Source organism: Fundulus heteroclitus, chromosome 12 (genome assembly GCF_011125445.2).
Source record: "Fundulus heteroclitus isolate FHET01 chromosome 12, MU-UCD_Fhet_4.1, whole genome shotgun sequence".
Lineage (NCBI taxonomy): Eukaryota > Metazoa > Chordata > Actinopteri > Cyprinodontiformes > Fundulidae > Fundulus > Fundulus heteroclitus.
The window spans coordinates 30,915,830-30,934,742 of NC_046372.1; the positions used below are offsets into that span (position 1 = coordinate 30,915,830).

General features: G+C 42.7%; 1 protein-coding gene across 5 annotated transcripts in view; it reads right to left on the reverse strand.

Moving 5' to 3' along the window:
- mctp1a (multiple C2 domains, transmembrane 1a) overlaps positions 1-5,635 on the reverse strand; it is a 179,922-nt gene extending 174,287 nt beyond the window's left edge. For 2 of the 5 annotated variants that reach the window (XM_036144424.1, XM_036144423.1), the window contains exon 1: positions 4,772-5,632. In XM_036144424.1, the coding sequence (XP_036000317.1) occupies positions 4,772-5,302 (531 nt within the window). In that variant the 5' untranslated portion in view covers positions 5,303-5,632. Of the gene's footprint in view, positions 1-4,771 lie in introns of all 5 variants that reach the window. The other 3 variants (XM_036144425.1, XM_036144426.1, XM_036144427.1) reach the window with 3 other exon arrangements.
- Positions 5,636-18,913: the final 13,278 nt, after the last annotated feature.

Consider the following 18,913-nt stretch of genomic DNA (forward strand, 5'->3'; position numbering starts at 1 on the left):
TGTCCAAAACGAAACTTGTCAACAAAAGCAGAAAACCTAGCAACAAAACCCTAACAAATGTAATGAAATACTCAAAATAATATCCACCAAAGTTAAAGAAAACCACAATATTATCATATGGCCTTTATCGTTTACTGACATGCAAATTAAGGTGGGTTAAAGGGGGGTGGATTTTTCTGTTAGGAAAAAGAGCTCTTTCTTTTTCGGGCTGTTCACTTTCCTGTAAATGCTTTGCCGCTGCCTGCGCACACATAATAAATACACTTTGCAATGTAAATCCCAAAAGTAGAATGTTCTGCTTTTTTTCCTGCATTGATTCAATTATTAAATTGCTTCCAGAGCTTGGCACCCAAGCGTTATCATAACTCTCTTTTAAAGTTAAACATTGAAGCAGCTTTTTGCTTACGTTTAATGTTTTCTGTTTTATTTATGAGATTACAGTGCCCTGCAGAGGAGGTCACACACACCCCTCACATTTTTTAACATTTGATCCCATCAAAACTGCAAACTTCATAAGACTAAATTGGGGTTTTATCTACTAGACCTACAAAAAGTAGTACATACCTGTAAATAAATCAGTGGCATCTGTATTCACCTTCACTTACTCTGATAACCCTAAATAAAAAAAATATATAAAAACAGTTCAACCTATTGCCTTCAGAAGTCAGTAAATTCAGCTAATACAATCCACCTGTGTCCTTTGTTTAAACACGGCAAAAACAAAGCCATTAATGTAAGAAAACCACCATAAATTCCTGTTTACACTTTGCTGTAAGCCGTTTAGGGGACACAGGAAAGACGTGGAAGATCGATGAGAACCAAGTTAAACTTTTTTTAATTTACAAGCAGAATGCGTGGAGGAAAACCAACACTGCTCATCCCATTATCAAGGCTTTCCCCACGTTGAATCATGACAATCATTCCACTCAAGCACCAATTTCAATCTGTCGTGCCTGGAAACCATAAAATATGCTTAAAAACAATTGAGTAAAAAATCAAAATAGAAAGACAGAGATGGAGAACTTGGACTATTTTGCAAGGTGCTGTATATCCACTCGCTTTTATAAGAAGGAGCTACGAAGAAATACTTTCAAACAAGGGCGTCGTACAGTCCCAGCGGTACAGGTGGGCATTGGGGGGCCATGCCCGCCCGCAGAGCCCGCAGAGCTAGCAGTGCCTGCCCTGAACTGGAAGCTGGATTTGGGTTTTGGGGGGGCTTTTTTAATGCCCAGAGTGGCCCACTTTCTATTGTTTCTATCTTTGATTTGTCGATCATACAACTCAACCAATTAAATCGACGACTGAAGGCAACATGCTAGTCAATTACAGCTAGAGAGGGGCGGGTCACCGAGTCATACATTTGTAGCCTGCAGCTCACCGTCGGTAGTGCAGCGTGGATATTCAGACTTATTTCCAAATACAAGAAGTGACAACGGACAGCACGAGGGCGAGCAGAGAGCAGCGGCATTAATTTTTGTTGGAAATATGAGCACTGAAGTCAAAACTGGAGAAAACATTCATGCTGGAGCAGAACCGAGCAGCCAAATGGAAGAAACCTGGATAACTTGTAGGCAGATGTGCTTCGTTCTTATCCTTGTGCTGCCTAGCTGCTGTAGTTCCAGTACCTCATCTAGTATGATTTTTATTTACTTCAGTCGTGTTCAGCCTGACATCAGTGCTCATGTTTATCAGTGTGTCTGTTTATGTTAGTTAATTAAATGGACGCATCGTCACTTCAGTCAGTGTTGCCAGATCTGACTGACAGTTTCCAGCCCAAACACAACGTAAAAAACTGCCCAACTAAACAAACAACAACAAAAAAAAACAGCCCAAATCACAACCTCTCTTGGACTCATGTTAAAAGCAAAAAACCATTAAACACATAATAGAGAGCACGTCATTAGTGCACAACTGCACATACAGGCTCCCCACAAATGGGCAATCAGGCAACCAAATCACACACAGGTTCATTTTAGCAATCACATTATATCAAGTGGAAATTGCTTTTATCAATTATCTCCCAACAATCTAACATTTCTATTTCACACACAGCCAGGAAGCATTTTTAAGTTGATCAGTAGAACTCATTTATACCATTGACCAATACAACTTCATAGTGACACTTGATTAAGCAGATTAGTAGTCATTGGTGAAGGTTCGACAGATCCTACACATTTCAAAAATAAATGAACTAATAAAATGAGTGCAAGGACATGGCATTTTATTAAAATGTGGAAGTATTGAGTCTTCTGCCACACAGTGACAACTATTTTGATATATTTAGTATTTTCATTCGTTTTAAAGAGCTGCCGGATGTTGTGAAATGCTTCCCAAATTTTTTACAACCCTTCCATAAGCAATTTTTTCCAGCTCAATGTGTTCAAAAGAATCCCAATTGGGTGGAGATCTGCCAGTCTGACTACGCTGTTTTTGTTGTTTTTTTGGTTTGTTTGCGTTGTTGTTCTATTTTGGGGATTTTATTAAGATAAAAATTATTCTCCGCACTATAGGAGTGGTCACAGAGCCACTGTTCTGCGTGAAGCATATAACATGTTATTGAAAAGGTGTTCCCCCTGAAACAATGGAGTCCCCCCCCCCCTTTAATTTGTTTAAATCTGGGTCTGGCATCGTATCATCTGCATGCAGCAGCATGAATGTACAAAGTTGTACTTTCCTGTGCATGCCCATTATGTCCGCTTGCATATTTCAAGCGGACAGAACGCGCATTAAGACATCTGCACATTCACTAGGCTGTTTACCTACATTAGCTGTCCAAGGACAGTGATCTAGTGTATTTAATTCCCTTACTCGTTACATGTCTCTGTGATTTTGTCTCCCAATGAAAACCCAAAGCAACAAAGCATCAGCTTTACACTGCCTCTCATCTCCTGAGTGCTGAAACTTCCACAGGTTTCGCCAGATCTGTGCTTGTTATGTAACTGTAAAGTGCAAAAAAAAAAAAGCAGATCAATTGTAATGATGCCAGTAATACTTGCCTTCTTATTCCTCTTCAACTGAGGAGCGAGGTAAAGAGTACTTATATTTCAAATTACTTTTCGACAGAACGACTATCAGAGGCAAGTGCTGAAGCTCAGTGGCTAAATGAAAAGCTTTGCCATAACTGCTGCCACTTAAACAGAACGCACTCATTTGTTTCCACTCATTTTCCGCCATTACGCACCTGTTAAGAATCATAGAAGGAGAGTGTAGATCGGATGACCTGCTACAGTCATCTCTCTCGTCTTTTCATGCTAGTCTGTATTTTCCAGCCTGAATTAGAGTGCCAAGCAAAACTAAGTTCAAAAGCAAGGGTGATGTGCTAAATTATTCTAAATATGCCACACATAGGATTTTGCTTGTAGGCTGAACGTTATTATATTGGTCTCATCTGATCAGAGGGCCTTCTTCTTCACATGTTTGTTCTGTCAACATTTTTATTAAACGGTGCCTTTCTCATTGCCACTCCACCGTAAAGGCCAGATTTGGGAAGGGCACAACTAGTTCTCCTGTAGAAAAAATATCCTTCCTGGTTTTGAGGATCCCGCAGCTTCTTTGGAGTTACCATGGCGACCTTGGCTGCTTCTCTGGTTTAGAGGGACAGTTGTGTCTTGGTAAGTTCGCAGTTGTGCAACACTCTTAAACAGCACTCTGCAATATGTTCAAGGTGTGGGAGAATGTTTTATCGGCAAACCCTGCCTTGAACCTCTACAACCCCTAGGGGGGTCATGGAAGTACTCTAAGGGGGTCGTAAGATTAAATTCCAACCCACCAACCCCCCTAAATTACCTAAACCTATTATTTTTTAAAGGTTCTCCATCAGACAAGGGGGTCCCACACTGAAAAAGTTGAAGACCCCATGCTCTACAACATTATCCCTGGTATGTCTCCTATGTTCCTCAGTCATGCTTGCTTTCTCCACCATCCTCTGAGGCTGTTGGGCTGTGACTAAATATATAGATTATTAAGCGAGTAAATTACACACAATTTGCATTTACTAAATAAGGTGATTCCTGAAGGAAGTTGCTTGCACTGGATTTTATTTAAGGGTATCAGAGCAAAGGAAGGGGCTAAGTGCAAATGCACACCACACTTTTGTGACTTTTACTTGCAAAGAATGTGGAAAACCGTGTATAGTTTTCCTTCCGCTCTGCCACTCCTTATGTTGGGCTTTAAAAGACAGCACAAGTTTGTCGAAAAGGGGGGGAGAAGTTCAAGAGGTATGAATACTTTGGGGCTGTGGGGACACACTTGGCATCCATTGATGTCTAAGGGTAGGAGAAGCTAATGGTCTGTGAGTGAGCACTCTGTTTCTTTCCTAAGCCAAAAATACTGTGACACATGCTGTGACACAAGGGGACAGCCCACTATACTGAAGGACGAGGAGCCAGAAAGCTACAAGATGCTGTCAGTTTAGAAATAATTGACCCCGGATGGATGGTGATGGGTAAAATGATCCCTGGCGGGATAAAACAGAACCTAATGGAGGCAGCAGGAGGTAGAGTTTCAGCAGGGGACTAGGCTGAAACTGGCTGTAGCTCACTGGCTTATCCAACATGATACACGCCAGAATGAAGTGTGTGTGGGGGGGGGGGAAGAATCGATGAGCGCATCACATGACAGTCAGGGAAGAAGCTGCTGCAACATCATCACCATCGCCGTCAAACTTACTGAACATCCAGCCAAATTAGGTCCAGCCAAGCTCGCCGGGGCTTTTTTGTCTGAGATGTATGACCTCTTACATGACCGTGTTACTGCGCCGTGCTGTACTCACAGAATCGCTTGCGTTTTTACGCAGCTGCTCTTCCTCCCGCAGCTCCGCCGCCGGATCCACCACCAGCTTCTCGAAGCACGGCGAGCCGAGCGAGAAGCTCTTCTGCTGGCACGTCATCAGCTGGGACACGGCAAGTTTGGGGCTGCCGTGGGCCGTCAGCTCCGGCTTGCTGCCCGTGGCCCCAGAAGCCGTCCCCAGAGTCTGGCCATCGGAGGTCGTGTCCGAGGTCGCGTCGCCTCCACCGGCGGCACGCTTGTCTCCTTCAAAAGGCGCCGGAGTGGAGCAGCACAAGTTCGGCTGCGACGACGAAAACACGCGGTCCAGCTGTTTCCTTTTCCTCTTGAACATCCACAAGCCGGACTCCTTCTTGGTACCCTCCGCTCCACCTCCGGCTCCGCGGCGCTCCGAGCCCATTTTCGGACTGAGCCACGGCTTGGTTTTCTCCTGGAAATTCTTCCACATCCTCCGCTGGTAGGACAGGGACTCCTGGCCCCTGCCGGAGCCTCCGGCTTTGGGGGATTTTTGCTCCATGGTGCCCGAGCAGCAGCCACCCAGCCTGAGCACACACTCTGTAGCTGTAGGAGGACGGGTGTCACAGCCGGGCTGCTGCTGCTGCTGCCTGTGCGCGCTTCAGCCGATAATCAGTTTACAGCGCCGAGAAAGGAGACGCGCGCAGTGATGGTGGTGAGGGGGGGATGCCACTCCAACGGGAACCTTGCAGAAAGACTATGCGGGCGCCGTAAATTATGTCACACAGTGTGACGAGCCATAAACAAGTCGCACCTTCCCTCAGCTGTAAAGTTAGTGAAACAAACCACACAGCAAGACTGTGATCTGTCTGCGCTTAGTTGCGGGTATCCCCCCCTCTCTCGCACTCCAGCGTTAAACCAGCGGTTAGTCCGTCCAACTTGCCTATTTGTAATAAAGGCACTGCGCCTCCCTCTGGCCGAACATCTTGACTTGAGTGATATGAGTGCTGGTAATTTGGAAACACAACCCCCATCGCCCTGTGGAGAGATGCCTTTTGATTCTGTTTTGGATACCAACATCCCCTCCCTCCACGCACGCACACACACCCTCCAAGTCAAATCTTTGCAGCACTACAATTGAGGCTGGTTATGTGTTCACCAGCTTCGCACGTAGAAGGACTAACATCTCCCCCATTACTTTTTGAAACGTTGCTCAGACTGGATAAAGAGCCTCGTGAATTGCAGTTTTCAAGCCTAACCACAGATTCTCAGTTGGGGTTTTTGGTCTAAACTGGGCTGTGTCATTCTAACGCGGATGTGCTTTGATCTAAAACCATCTCGCCGTATCTCCTGTTGAGTTTTTAAGAACGCTGTCCTGCTGGAAGCTAAACATCTTCCACAGTCTCCTGTCTCTTGAAAGTTTCTAAGATTATCTTCCAGGATGGCGCTTTATTCGGCATTGTCCATCTTCCCATTAACTAGGTCCAGTTTGCTCAACCCTGCTAAAGAAAAGCAGTGGCGGTTCTAGAACAAATTTACCAAGGGGGCCAATATTTTTCATGGAAAGATTGATTTAGTATTGCCTTTAGTACAGGGGCCATAACCAGCTGTGCATGGGGCACTGGCCCCTGACGACCTCTGTCTAGAGCTGCCCATGAAGAAAAGCACCTCAACAGCGTGGTGTTTAGTTTATTTCGGCACAATAATACGTGAAAAGCAGAAATAATGACCACTTTGCAGCGCGACAGCCAGAAAGCTCAAAGGACTTATCTGAGGCATTCGCCCATATTGCATTAAATAAAACTCCAATTACAAAAGTTATGACAGTCAGTACTAACAAAAAATATTATTATGGAAAGCAATACAGTGTCATTCCAAGCTATATATAATTTTGTCATGCACATACAATTTACTCCCATATAGTTTGGTAAACTGCCTTCAAATTGTGAGAAATATAGGAGGAAGAAAGTCCAAAGATAGCGCCACCTGTCTGCTGTGTTACTTGTCTTCGTGATGCTGGTTTTTCACTGAAGCTCTCTAGTCTGTTCACCTTGGATGAACAGTTGCATTTATGCTAAGATTTAATCACACACACACGTAGACTCCATTTACAGAGGAGATGCTTTCTGAAGGCAGCTTGTTGCACTGGATTGTGGGGTATCAAAGTAAACGGGGCTCAACACAGAGGCGGGCCCTGTTACTCATAAAGGAGTATGTGGTTGTAATAAGCGAAGCTGAAAAAAAAAAACAAATCAAGAGGAACGGATACTTTTGCAAGCCACAGCACACGGCAGACTGTGATACTTGTCCTCTTTTAGTGTCATATTGTTTGGTGCACACTAGCCAAGCCTGGATGCGTGCGGGTATTTTCGCCCCACCAATTAGGTCAAGCTTCAGCGACCGTTGTCAGCCCACCAGCAGCCCCGGTACGCAGGGACGGCAGAGCAGCCTCTTCTCATTTCGTGATGTGTGTAATAACTCATTACCTCATCCCCTCTGGTCTTTGTTATGGTGCCGGCCTCTCCTGCCCCCTTACCAGAGACTATTACTGCATGAACACAGAGGAAAAACACAAAGAATTAGTGCGTATTTATATCTGACCCTGGCGGAGCGGCACAAATAAAGGGGTCAGAGAAGGGGAATGCATATGCAGCTCAAGTTAATATGTTAATGTGTTTATTAATGCCACGCAACCTTAGCCACACCTGTGAGAGTGACTATGAAGGATGCCCCCCCCCCGCAGCAGGATCTTGGCCTCGACTCTTATTGCTGCCGACACGCTACATCCTCAGGACTGTGATGGTTTGCAGCACTGCTAAACTCTACTGTAGAGGGAAATGTGACATTTTCCTCTACAGGATGTCCTTCTCCGCAGCATTTGGCTTACTCGTGAGATGAGTGCTCAAAAGCTGGAGCGTGTGCTTGTTTTTTTTTTTAATTATTTCTTATTCTACAAATTAAAATGTTTTAATTGCAAATTCAGACTTGCTTCGAACCCTCTTTTTAGTTAACTAGATGGATTTGGGAGCAGGCGAGCCAAGAAAGGCCCGTCAGCTGCCACAAAGGTTTCCACTGAATCAGAATGGAAAACTGATGAGTCTGCACTTGGACGGCTTCTCTCTGTACTGATCCCAGTCCTGCTGATAAGAGGCTGATTTAGAACCACAGCTTCCTTACTCCACACGCAGATATTCAAAATCCTGAAATATGGGCTGTTTCACTAAATGCAGCAGTCTGTAATACTATTGGACTGGACTGTATGGCATTTTGTAGTTGACAGTGTATAATTTATGCATCCCCAAAAATCCCATTTATTTTTATTTCTATCAGTAGAATAGAATAGACAGATTTCCTTTCCCTGTAGCAGATATCAGACAAATAATAGCTGGTGTTATTTTATAAATTTCCAAACTCAACCAGTCTCACTGATCATCAAAATCCATCCATCCATCCATCCATCCATCCATCCATCCATCCATCCATCCATCCATCCATCCATCCATCCATCCATCCATCCATCCATCCATCGTCATCAAGCGTTTGTGATAATTAGCTATGATTCTTTTACCAAGGAGATATTTTGTCCCTTTCTCCTTTGCAGACCCATTCAATAAGAATATTCTGAAAAGTTAATTTATTTCAGTAACTCATTTCACAAAGTGAAAAACATTATATAGAGGAATTACACAGGCTGATGTTTTCAAGCCTTTATTTCTGTTAAATATGTTAATTTTCTGCTTACAATTTATGAAAACAGGATGTTTAGGATAAACATGTTACATCAGAAAAATTATTAAAGCAACATTTAATACAGACTTTAATGAAATCGTTTCCAGTACCTGCTTAAAGGCGTTTATTTTCAACAACAACACAAATTTAATCTGAAAAACCATCTACATTGGAATGCAAATTCAAATGTTTTTTAAACATGCTTGTGTTTATAGCATAAAAATGCAGTTACGCTGCAAGCTATTTATTGCTCATTGAAATTAATTTGATTTAAAAACATTGAAACCAGAGATTTTAACTGCAGAGAAAAGTATATTTTTAAACAGAGAGAGTCTGAATTACCCCAAAAATGAATACATCTGTGCATTTAAAACACATAAAACTGAATACAGATATAATAATACACCTTTAAGTGATTAAAGTAATAGCACATTCGTGTTTGTACATGGCCATTTAGGAACATTGGTTATGCAGTCCAACAGCTGCGTTTGTCTTTCACTGTTTTCACTGTGCGCTTTTACCCATTGAGTGACCCACAACAATCCGTCTTTCCATAGCCGCTCACTGCGCAGAGCATATATCACTGCTGTCGATGTCAGCCAGCAAGTCAAAGATATGATGTGTCAGCGCAAAACACACATGTCAGGGAGTTGGCTGGAGAAAAAGCAGAAACGACGATGTTGCTTTGCATTCATTTGTTCAGAGAAATAATATAAAATCCTTAAATGATGTGGATTCTAACCATGCTTTATCAAAAATGCTAAATGTATAACATTTGAGTAGAAAGAATCCCAAAAACATGTACTGTTTGTTTAAATACAGAAAGCAGATCACCGATTTAGTCAATCTTATAGCTCGTTCTCGTTGAAAAAAACACATTATGTTCATATAAGTAGCAAATCCAGTATTTAAATTTATTTGCATTCTAAATTAGGTTAGACTTAGTCTCCTCCAATGATGGTTTGGGAACAAGGCTGAGAACCTTGTGGACAGCGCCATAAATCACAGTGATAAAATTAAACCTTAATCCACAGTAGCTACAGGCACCGTGACACAATCATGAGCCGGGACATGGAGACATAACCTGAGAGCAAGAAAACCAGCGCACAACGTCTCATTCAATCTTCATATTCTCCTGGACGGATGAGTGCCTTGCTGAATTCAAGCTGTGAAAGGATGGCTTTTCCTCTTCAATTAGTTTCAGTCGACAGTTTGTCTTGATCTGCAACGCACGCCTCCCGTCCTTTCACGCAAACACAACCCTCCCGTGGCTGTGCAGCTGGAGATTTCAGGATAAGAGAAGAGATGGCAGCAGCTCTACATGGCTCCATCCCAGCCAGGTCACTATGGAGCTGCTGGCGAAAAACCCAACCCGTCCTCGCACGAGTCGTCAAACAGCCGAGCATGAAGCTACAGGTACAGACATTTGTGTGGGCATAAACACTTGCGCTCTAAAAACAAAAAAAAAAATAAGATTTGCATTCTCATACTGCATACATTCTTCCTACATTTAATGTGCAGAACAGAGGCACAGAGTCATGCCCACAACCTCCCAGCTGATCTGATTACACCTGATGGAATGGTGCAGTGTTGGGGGGGGAGGAAATTACTTCACTTCTCATCAGCTCCAGCTTTGATGGGTGTCTAAGAAAAAAAAACAACAAGATACCAATGTGCCCAGCTGGTGATCTGAGCAGTGTATGGTTTTAATCAGAATCGGGATCAGCTTTATTGGCCAAGACCGTGGCTCACAAACAAGGAATTTGACTTTGGTTTCAAGCTTATCTGTCAGAGATAATCGCTGAAAGTTTGAGTATGTCGGACTAATGAATCGGGGTGTTTTGGAGTCATCTGTGGCTGTGGACATCCCACAGGGCTCTGATAAGTGCCTAAGCAGGAAAACAACAAAAAAAAATTAAATCCTCAGCTTTATTATTGCTTTGCAAATGGACCATTAGCATGATTAGAGGCTATCATTATCTGCGATATTACATGAAAGCCTCCGAGCTGATTCATTCTGCATGGGATGAACTAATAAACCCGGCTGAAAGTGAATAATCTGTGAAATCAAACGCTCGCTGCGTCGGGCGGTCAGTGCCAGCTCTCGCGATGGGCTCTTTGATGTAAAGTCAATGCAATTGTTAAAAGAGTATTTCCTGACAGATGAGCATGTATTAAAAAGAGATAATTTGGCTATGTTCAAGCTATCTCGTTTTTATTACAATAAAATATGGAAAACACTTTAAAGTAACCCAACGCTATGTGATCTGTAAGTTAACACTTTGTAAGGGGATGGAGGATTTCCACAGTAACTGGTTGCAATTGTCTTCAAACTGTCATGAATTAAAATGGACACTTATCAGGGAAGCTGTCTTTTTTTCTTGTTTAGGAACTTGAGTGACAGAACTTGATTATCTTTTAAAACACAGTACCCGTAAAACAGACTCGAGGAAAGAAGGAGCACACACCCAGCCACAACGCCAGGGGTGGACGCGATTCACTCTACAATGCTGAAGGCTCCGGATATTGTGGGACTGTCATGGCTGACGTGCTTCTTCAGTGTTGCATGCAGAGCGGGGCGGTCTCCAGGAGGGATGTCCTTCATCTTTCAGGTGTTCATGGACAGGTTCCCATAGCACAGTCCTGGAGGAGAGGGTGTGCAGATTAGGAGCCACAATGTCTCATATCTACTTGGTAGATATAATATGGTTCTGTCAGCATCTTTAAGCCATGACCTTTAGCGTCTGCTGAAGTGTCCTGCAGTCCAGAGAGAAGAAGCTGGGATGCGGTTGAGGTCCCTTAAGTCTGAATCTATGGTTCTTGACTGGAAAAGGGCAGACTTCTCCATCAGGGTTGCAGGGTCTGTCTCTGCCTCAGGAGGACACATTCAAGTATCCTGGTGTCTTGCTCTCAAGAGGGGGGGATGATGAAGCAGGAGACTGATAAACAGAACAGGGCCGCGGCTGCAGGGATGTTGGTGTTGCTCTGGTTCCGTGTTGAAGCAAGGACTGCGACAGAAGACAAAAGCTCTGAATTGTGTCCGTCCACGATCCAGACCTTACCTCGTATCATGAAACATGGATCATAAAAGAAAGAATGAGATGCTGCATGCAGGCAACTGTTGTGAACTTCCTCCGTAGGGTGGCTGGGCTCCGCCTCAGAGATAGGGTTGGTAGCTCTGTCTTCAGAGGGGAGCTCAGAGTAGAGCCACTGTTTGTCGGCGTGGAAAGGACCTGCAAGCATACGATGGATGTTAAGGCACATAAATCCTAACACTAGGGGTGTTACAAACAAAACCTCCACAATCTACTTTTCTTCTATGCCTCTTCTCTCCCCTAGCTTTCATTGATCATCTTAAATAGTGTGTTGTATTGCCCACATGTAAGGTGTAATATTGGTGCAGCTCTTGGTTCGCACTAGGGTTGCGTTCTCATGGAGGTGCGAGACCTCAGCGATGAGAGCGCAGGCTGAGCCTTATTAAAGAAACGGCTAAACTACGGTCCAATTAAAAAGCAGCAATAGCACTCATCTGCTCCATTTAATGATCTTTTGCATGTTGTCCACAAATATTAGCCTGAGCTAGGGGGGAGGGAGTGGTTTTGTGTGAACTGCACTGGTCATTGCAGGCTTGGAAGCATTGTAATAGTGCGCAGGGAAATAGCCCAAATTTAAAGCCAGATCTCTCAGTTATTAGCTGCTGGATCATGGTCTGTCAGATAAAGTGCACTGATATAACCAGAGAGGGAGCGAGAGATCTGATAAACTGGCAGTTAAAGCCTTTGAAAGAGCAATTACGGCATTAAACCAAGCATTGGAAGGAAGGAAGCTGTAGTTCACAGCTGATAATGAATCAGGCAGTTTGTGCCTATCAGTTCAACTTCATTCCAGAGTATCTAAGATACAAAGTATTGCACGAGAGCGTAAATGTCTTGAAACATGTTGTAAATGGACTATTTATTATTTTTTCTCACTCACACTTTGTGAACTGGCAATAGATTATCTTCAAAGCAAGCTCCTGTGAGCTGAGCTAACATTTTTTTTTGCACGTGTGTGCCTGTTGCCTGACAGTGCCTTGTCCTAACTTTGTACGCTTCATAATCGTCTCTCACTGCTGTTCGGGCCCCTTTCCTCACACCTACCCTTCTCTCCCTCCTGTTCCTCTGTTCTTGTTTAGTTCTCTCCCACCAGCTGTTCTTAGTTTCCTCTCCATCATCTCAGGTGCGACGGCAGCGCCTGCAAGCTGAGCGCTGACGTGAGCTCGGGGGAGCAGCGGATGATTAGATTGCGAGAGGAAATTGCAGAACTCAAAATAGGTGTTGGCGTACAGTTTGAAGACCTGTTGTCGTAGATGGGTGGGAGTGTGGGGTTTTGGGGCTCCATGCTGAGTTTGGTGGATCTGACGTAAAGCAGCAGTTTAATGAAAGGTGCCTGCAGCTACAGAGATACAAATAATTGACGTAAGGTCACGCAAATGATCAAAAACTGTGCATTTAATACACTGTGCAATAATCCTGAAAGAAGTGACTTCTGCTGCTATTACACCTGAATATGTGTCAATACACACGTATATAAGTCACCGTGAATGTACACATAAGACATCCTCTTCCTTATTTCTATTTTGCATTTTTATTCTTATTTTCTTATCTACTTCTCTTTGATCCACTGTATAAACGAGGACACATTGTATATACCTTATGCACCTCGTCCTACTTTTGGCACCTTCTTCTGATTACTGATTACTGAGCCGATGTGACATGTGAATTTCCCCAATGTGAGATCAATAAAGCCTATCCTATCCTATCCTATCCTATCCTATCCTATCCTATCCTATCCTATCCTATCCTATCCTATGTCATGGTTAGAGTAAGGAGGACCCAAGCCCAGAGCGAGATGAAAGTGAGAGGTTTCATGATAAGTAAAGAACACTGACAGATTCTAGTTGCACAGGTACTGAAACAAATAGGCACGGATAAGCAGGGAGGCAGGAATTCCCGGAAGAGAGTAGAGGAACCAGCGGAGAGCAAAGAAAAAAAAAATATATATATATACTGAAGAGAAAGGATGCAGAAGAAAAGCTAATCAAGAGGGATGACAGCTGGGAAACAGCTAGGACTAAGGAGAAGCGAGGAGCTGAGGTGAGGAGGTAAACCAACACTGAAGGGCTCTAACAGGGAATATAAGAGAAACAATTTAGGAACAGAATCTCCAAATTAAAATACAAACAACACCTGGAGAGAAACGGCAAAAGGGAATAACTTGAAAAAGCACAATCAAAAAAAACTTAACCACTCAAAACACACACAAGAAGTATCAAGTATCCCCAGGAAATTGTGACACTATATGCTTTAATGTGTCTCTATGCATATTTTACAGTGTATTCTAATATGTGTCCTAAATGCTATATACAAAACATGGGTAAACTATGCAGTTGCAGCAATGCAGAGTCCTGACAGCAGCTGTGATGCCCTTGAAACAGCTGTGCGTGTCACCTCTGTCCAAACCAGAGCATCGCCATGTTTACACTTGACTGTGAGTCGATTATTTTTCAGATTAGATCATTTTGGATGCTCCATGAGCTGCCGTGCATGAACAGCACATAGGCGCACTTGATTTATTACCATCCTTATGTGCCGAGGCCCCTGTTTCAATTAGCATCACCAGCAGAGCCGCGTTTAATGTGTTTATCTTATTAACATCATCTGACCAAATTATTACTGCAGATATGCAGCCTTGCTGACATTTTGCTCAGAGCACCACTTTGCCTAAGCACAGCCCTCAAGACGCTGCTTGAGCGGCTGCTCAACATGAGTCATGCATTAGCCATAATAAGCCGACCCTTTCCCAACCCCACACAGCAACACGGGCTTCTAGTTCACACAAATGCGTTGCGTTGCAGACGGTTTTCTCACCGTGTTGCCCTTTATTGATCTTCCCATCGACTCCGACCTGCTCCCCTGTCCCTGCTGGAGAAGGACTTCCCCCAGCAAGATGGTGCTCCCACCACGTTCCTCACGGATGATGTAGTCTGAGTAATGTACAATGTTAGTTTTCCTCAACACATTGTGTTTTTCATGTAGGCCAGAAAGTACAACTTTTGGTCTCTCCGAGGTCTTCATAGGACAGCTGTTTTTAAACTGAGATTAAATTACACACAGGCTGGTTCTGTTTATCTGCTGGTTGTATTCTACAAGCAACTGGTTGCATTGGATTTCATTTGGGGGTGTCAGGAAAAAAGGGTGGCTGAACACCAATGCTCGACACACTCAGATTTTAATTAGTACAACAAATAAGAAATTAGCAAGTAATTAAGTTATTTTTCAATTTTACGGTTATGCTAATGACCACCAACTATGTGCTCTGAAGAGGTTGTTGAGGAGTGTAGAAAATATCAAACAATCTTAACAGTAAAATGTTATAAAGTCATTATTTTGACTCCATTGTTCTCTGTCACAGCTGAATCTCTACAGGTTGCCATTTTATTTCTTGTTTTAGCTCATGAATTTTATTTTGGAAAACATTGTTAATATTCCTGCTCAATGAACAAACATCCGCAAAGTGCATAACATTCCCGACTATTATCATTCAGCTCAAAGTGACATGTTTGGTGAATAAATGAAACGTCATCGAGTGTTTGCATTATTTCCAGTACTGAATCGTCCAGATTGAAACAGTAATACAGCAATTTGCAAAATCTGGGACTAATTTTCTTGTCACTTATCCTGGACAGGAAGTCTTATCAGATGCAACACAACCTGAATAAATGCAAGAAGGGACGAAAAGGTCCTCCTAAGAAGCTTTTGGACAATCCTTTGAATTTTTCTTTTTTTAAGACCAATGTTAGAAAACTGGTCAAATCCAGGATTAAGAGCAATGATGTGTGTCCGGTCCCGATGCTTTCCAATCATTTTAATAAATCTGACCGCCGCTGCAGCCGCCCTCCTCACACACTCGTTCACTCTTGTTCATTCTACAGGGTGATGCATCACTGGGATGGCAGCACATTAACTCTTGACCAAACGGTCGCGCATGTGCCATAAAACAGATGAAAATGCAGAAAAAGTAGGTCACTGCCATTACTCCCAGTTCTGACTGACCACAGAGATGCTACACAACGTTGCACTGGGACAGACTCAGCGGAAACGACAAAGGAATTAAGCTCTTCTCAGACATTAAACCCTGCAAGCTTTCATACTAAAACGCATCATAGTGATAAGCCTGAAACCCTTGTTTTAATTCTGTGTTCTGTGTTCAGCCGATGTCCAGACTGACTGAATCCTGCTTTCTGCAGGTAAATCTGAACTAAAACAGTCAGAACTGATTTCACTGAAAGCCCTCCGAACTATCTCAATAAGCTGGCTATGGAAATCCTTTGAACAGTACCTGTGTTTTAAATCTCAATTTGCTACTGTTGAATTTTATATTTTCACCGCGATAACAGCTTATCAAATTGCTCGCACTTTGCATATTTTAAACGTTGTTTTGTCTGTATCGTCGTCTTTCTTGCCCACTGTGACATGTTCTTCTGCCTTACTTGGCCAGGCCACCCTTGTGAAAGGGGTCTTGATCTCAGTGGGTCTTTTATCTGGTTAAATAAAGGCTTGATAATAAAAAAAATAGCTGTTGGACAGTTCGGCACAGAGATGATCCAGGCCCACTGGGGCCAATCTTGCAGGCTGATCTACACTGCAGCTGCTCAAACAGGCATACCACAAAGGTGGCTGAGCACTGCTGGTAACTTGCTGTCATTACTGCACAAACACGTGCATGCAACTCGTTATTCGCGTCAAACGTAAAGGAAAAAAAAATAAAACAGCTGAAAGAGAGCTCTGCTGATGACAGGAAGAAAGGGAGGCTCGTCACTATTCATTCACCCCCACATAAAATGTTGTTTCAGTCCATGAAAATGTGAAAACAAAAAATTACTTGGTGTAAACAAAAGAGTTAAAAAGTCCTTAAACAGAGAAATATTGGAAACAGAACAAAGTAAAATAATTCAAAGCTGTAGTTAATGACTAAATGCAAACATTCATTTGTGGAAGCTGTAGGTGGGAGATGCCTGTACCCAGCTGAGCTTAAAAGATTTTTTTTGAGCAATTAAATGTCAATAAAGTTATTTGATATTGAATCAAATAACCCTAGGTCTGTCAGGTATTGTCCTATGAATTTAAGCACAATTTTGCTTCAACATTAGGACAATAGGTGAAAGAGGGATTCAAGCTCTGGCATATTCAAACAGCGACCTCTGCACACAAATTAAAAAAAATAAGTGACTTCTCTTCAAAAATAACAATTTATTAATAGAAATAATTCCTCTCCAAGTTAAACATTTCAGTCAACAACTCTTTGACTGGGCTAATGAAACTTAACTTAAACTACTGAGCAAAATTAAGATTGAAGAAATAATAATGACCTTTGTACACACAAAAGAACAAAGGACAAATTAAAAATGCGTTGAAAACCATCGCCATAAAAAATTTCAAGTTCAGTGACAATGTTTAATTTAAAGAATCAAAGTTCATCTTAAAGAATTTGGAATGAGGTCAGTTTAGTTTCAAATACTTTTAAAACAAGTAGTAACTGTTTTCAATGCAACTAAAATGATTAAATAAAACATTATTTGAGAAAACAATGTTTTAAAGAATGATGTATCTCTTCTGTCTTTGTTCTTAATTATGGCAGGATCTGTCCTCCATCTCCCCTGAACTGGGCTTGGGCCTTGTTCATTCTCTCTTTCAATGGTTCGTATTGTTTCACAAAGGATCATCAAATCCAAGTCCTTACTTTCTTTGGACGCGTGTAAGTTGTTTTATAGAATGGTACGCAGCCGAAATAACTCAGTTGGGAGAGCGTTAGACTGAAGAAAGGGACGCTATTTGCGCAAAACGGAGCGATTTTTTGCGGGGTAGTGAACCGAGGAGTCTTGGGTGGCATTTTAGCATATCGTAGTTAACAGGTTTAAAATTGTTTATTCATGAGATGCGACCCAAGGTGCAGTCGATCCGGCAACCTTGATTTTTTCTGCCACTTTTCAGTTCCTCCGCCGGTTGATATAGTCCCTCATGGGAGTTGATAGTTATGGTTTATTGACGTCAAAAGCCCCTTTTTAATGTAAATAGAGGTATGTGTAAATAAAATCAAAATAATTTAATAAAGAGAGCCATCATTTTCGTTTGACAATAAACATCTATATAATAATGTAAACTTATTTTGACTGTTTAAGCCTAGTACCTCTAAGTAGTAGTGTAACTGCATTTATATTAGCTTTTGATATTTAAATTGCAGCAGTCATGAAATCACCCAGGGGACATCAAAGTTGCTGTGATGAGCAGCCACCTGCCCTGACGCCCCTGTGACCCTCAGCAGGAGCCTTTTGTTCAAAGACAAGCTGCTGGGATTGACAGCGGCCCTGGCAGAAACATTTCACACCACAGTGAAAGGCAATTAAAAAAGCAACACAACTAATCAGAATCTGTGAACAGCATTTATTCACAAAAACAAAATGCAAGACACAACAACACACTTTCACTTATAAACAATATAATATAAATAGTATTATAATATAGAGATAATATAATAACAGTATCTAGTAATATAAATTAAAAAACACAGCAGAATACAAAAATATAAAAGGTAGCTTAAAAGGTAACTTATATATATATATATATATATACACACACACACACACACACACACATATATATATACATATACAGTTATTTACATGTTATTGATTTTGTTGGTATATATTTTGATTGATTTCAATGGATGACCAATCAGGCACCTCTTGACACTGTCCACACCCGGTGTGACCCCCGTATTCTTGGGGGCCTTAAAGCAGCCGTGTGCCAGCTTGGGTTGGTGCCTGGGTTGGTAATGGATCCTTCTCTTGTCCCCTTCAGGCAGAGCGGTCCACAGACGGATGACTTCTGTGACCTGCTGCTCGTCCAGGTAGAGAGCCTGACGCAGGGACACCAGGTACTCGGCCAAATCCTGCACCTTTTCCCAGCCTGGGATGCCGTCAGGTCCGAGGACTGCAGCCTGTAAGGAAGTATTAAAATACAAAATACATTACAGTATGTAAAATCTCGGTGATGTTGCACTGAAGCTAACGTGTCGTCTACTCACAGGGGCCTGGTCTGCGCTGGACCCAGCTGATGCTGCAGGACCAGAGGCTCCACTTGGCTGGACAGGGCGCTGCAGGGGAGACGGCACAGGAGGGGGCAGAGGACTCTGGCTGAGGCGCTGACGTAGATCTCCTCGGCTGGATGTGGATGGTGCAGAGGAAAAGGGGCTAGAGGCCTGCTGGATGCTGCTGTTTTGGATCATAGAGTTAGGATACCCTCAGTTATCCTAACACCCCCCCCCCCCCCCCCTCCTATGTAACTGTCTTTTATACATTCTCTGTACTGTTCTTTGCACAAGTCCCCATTACTTCGCTGGGATT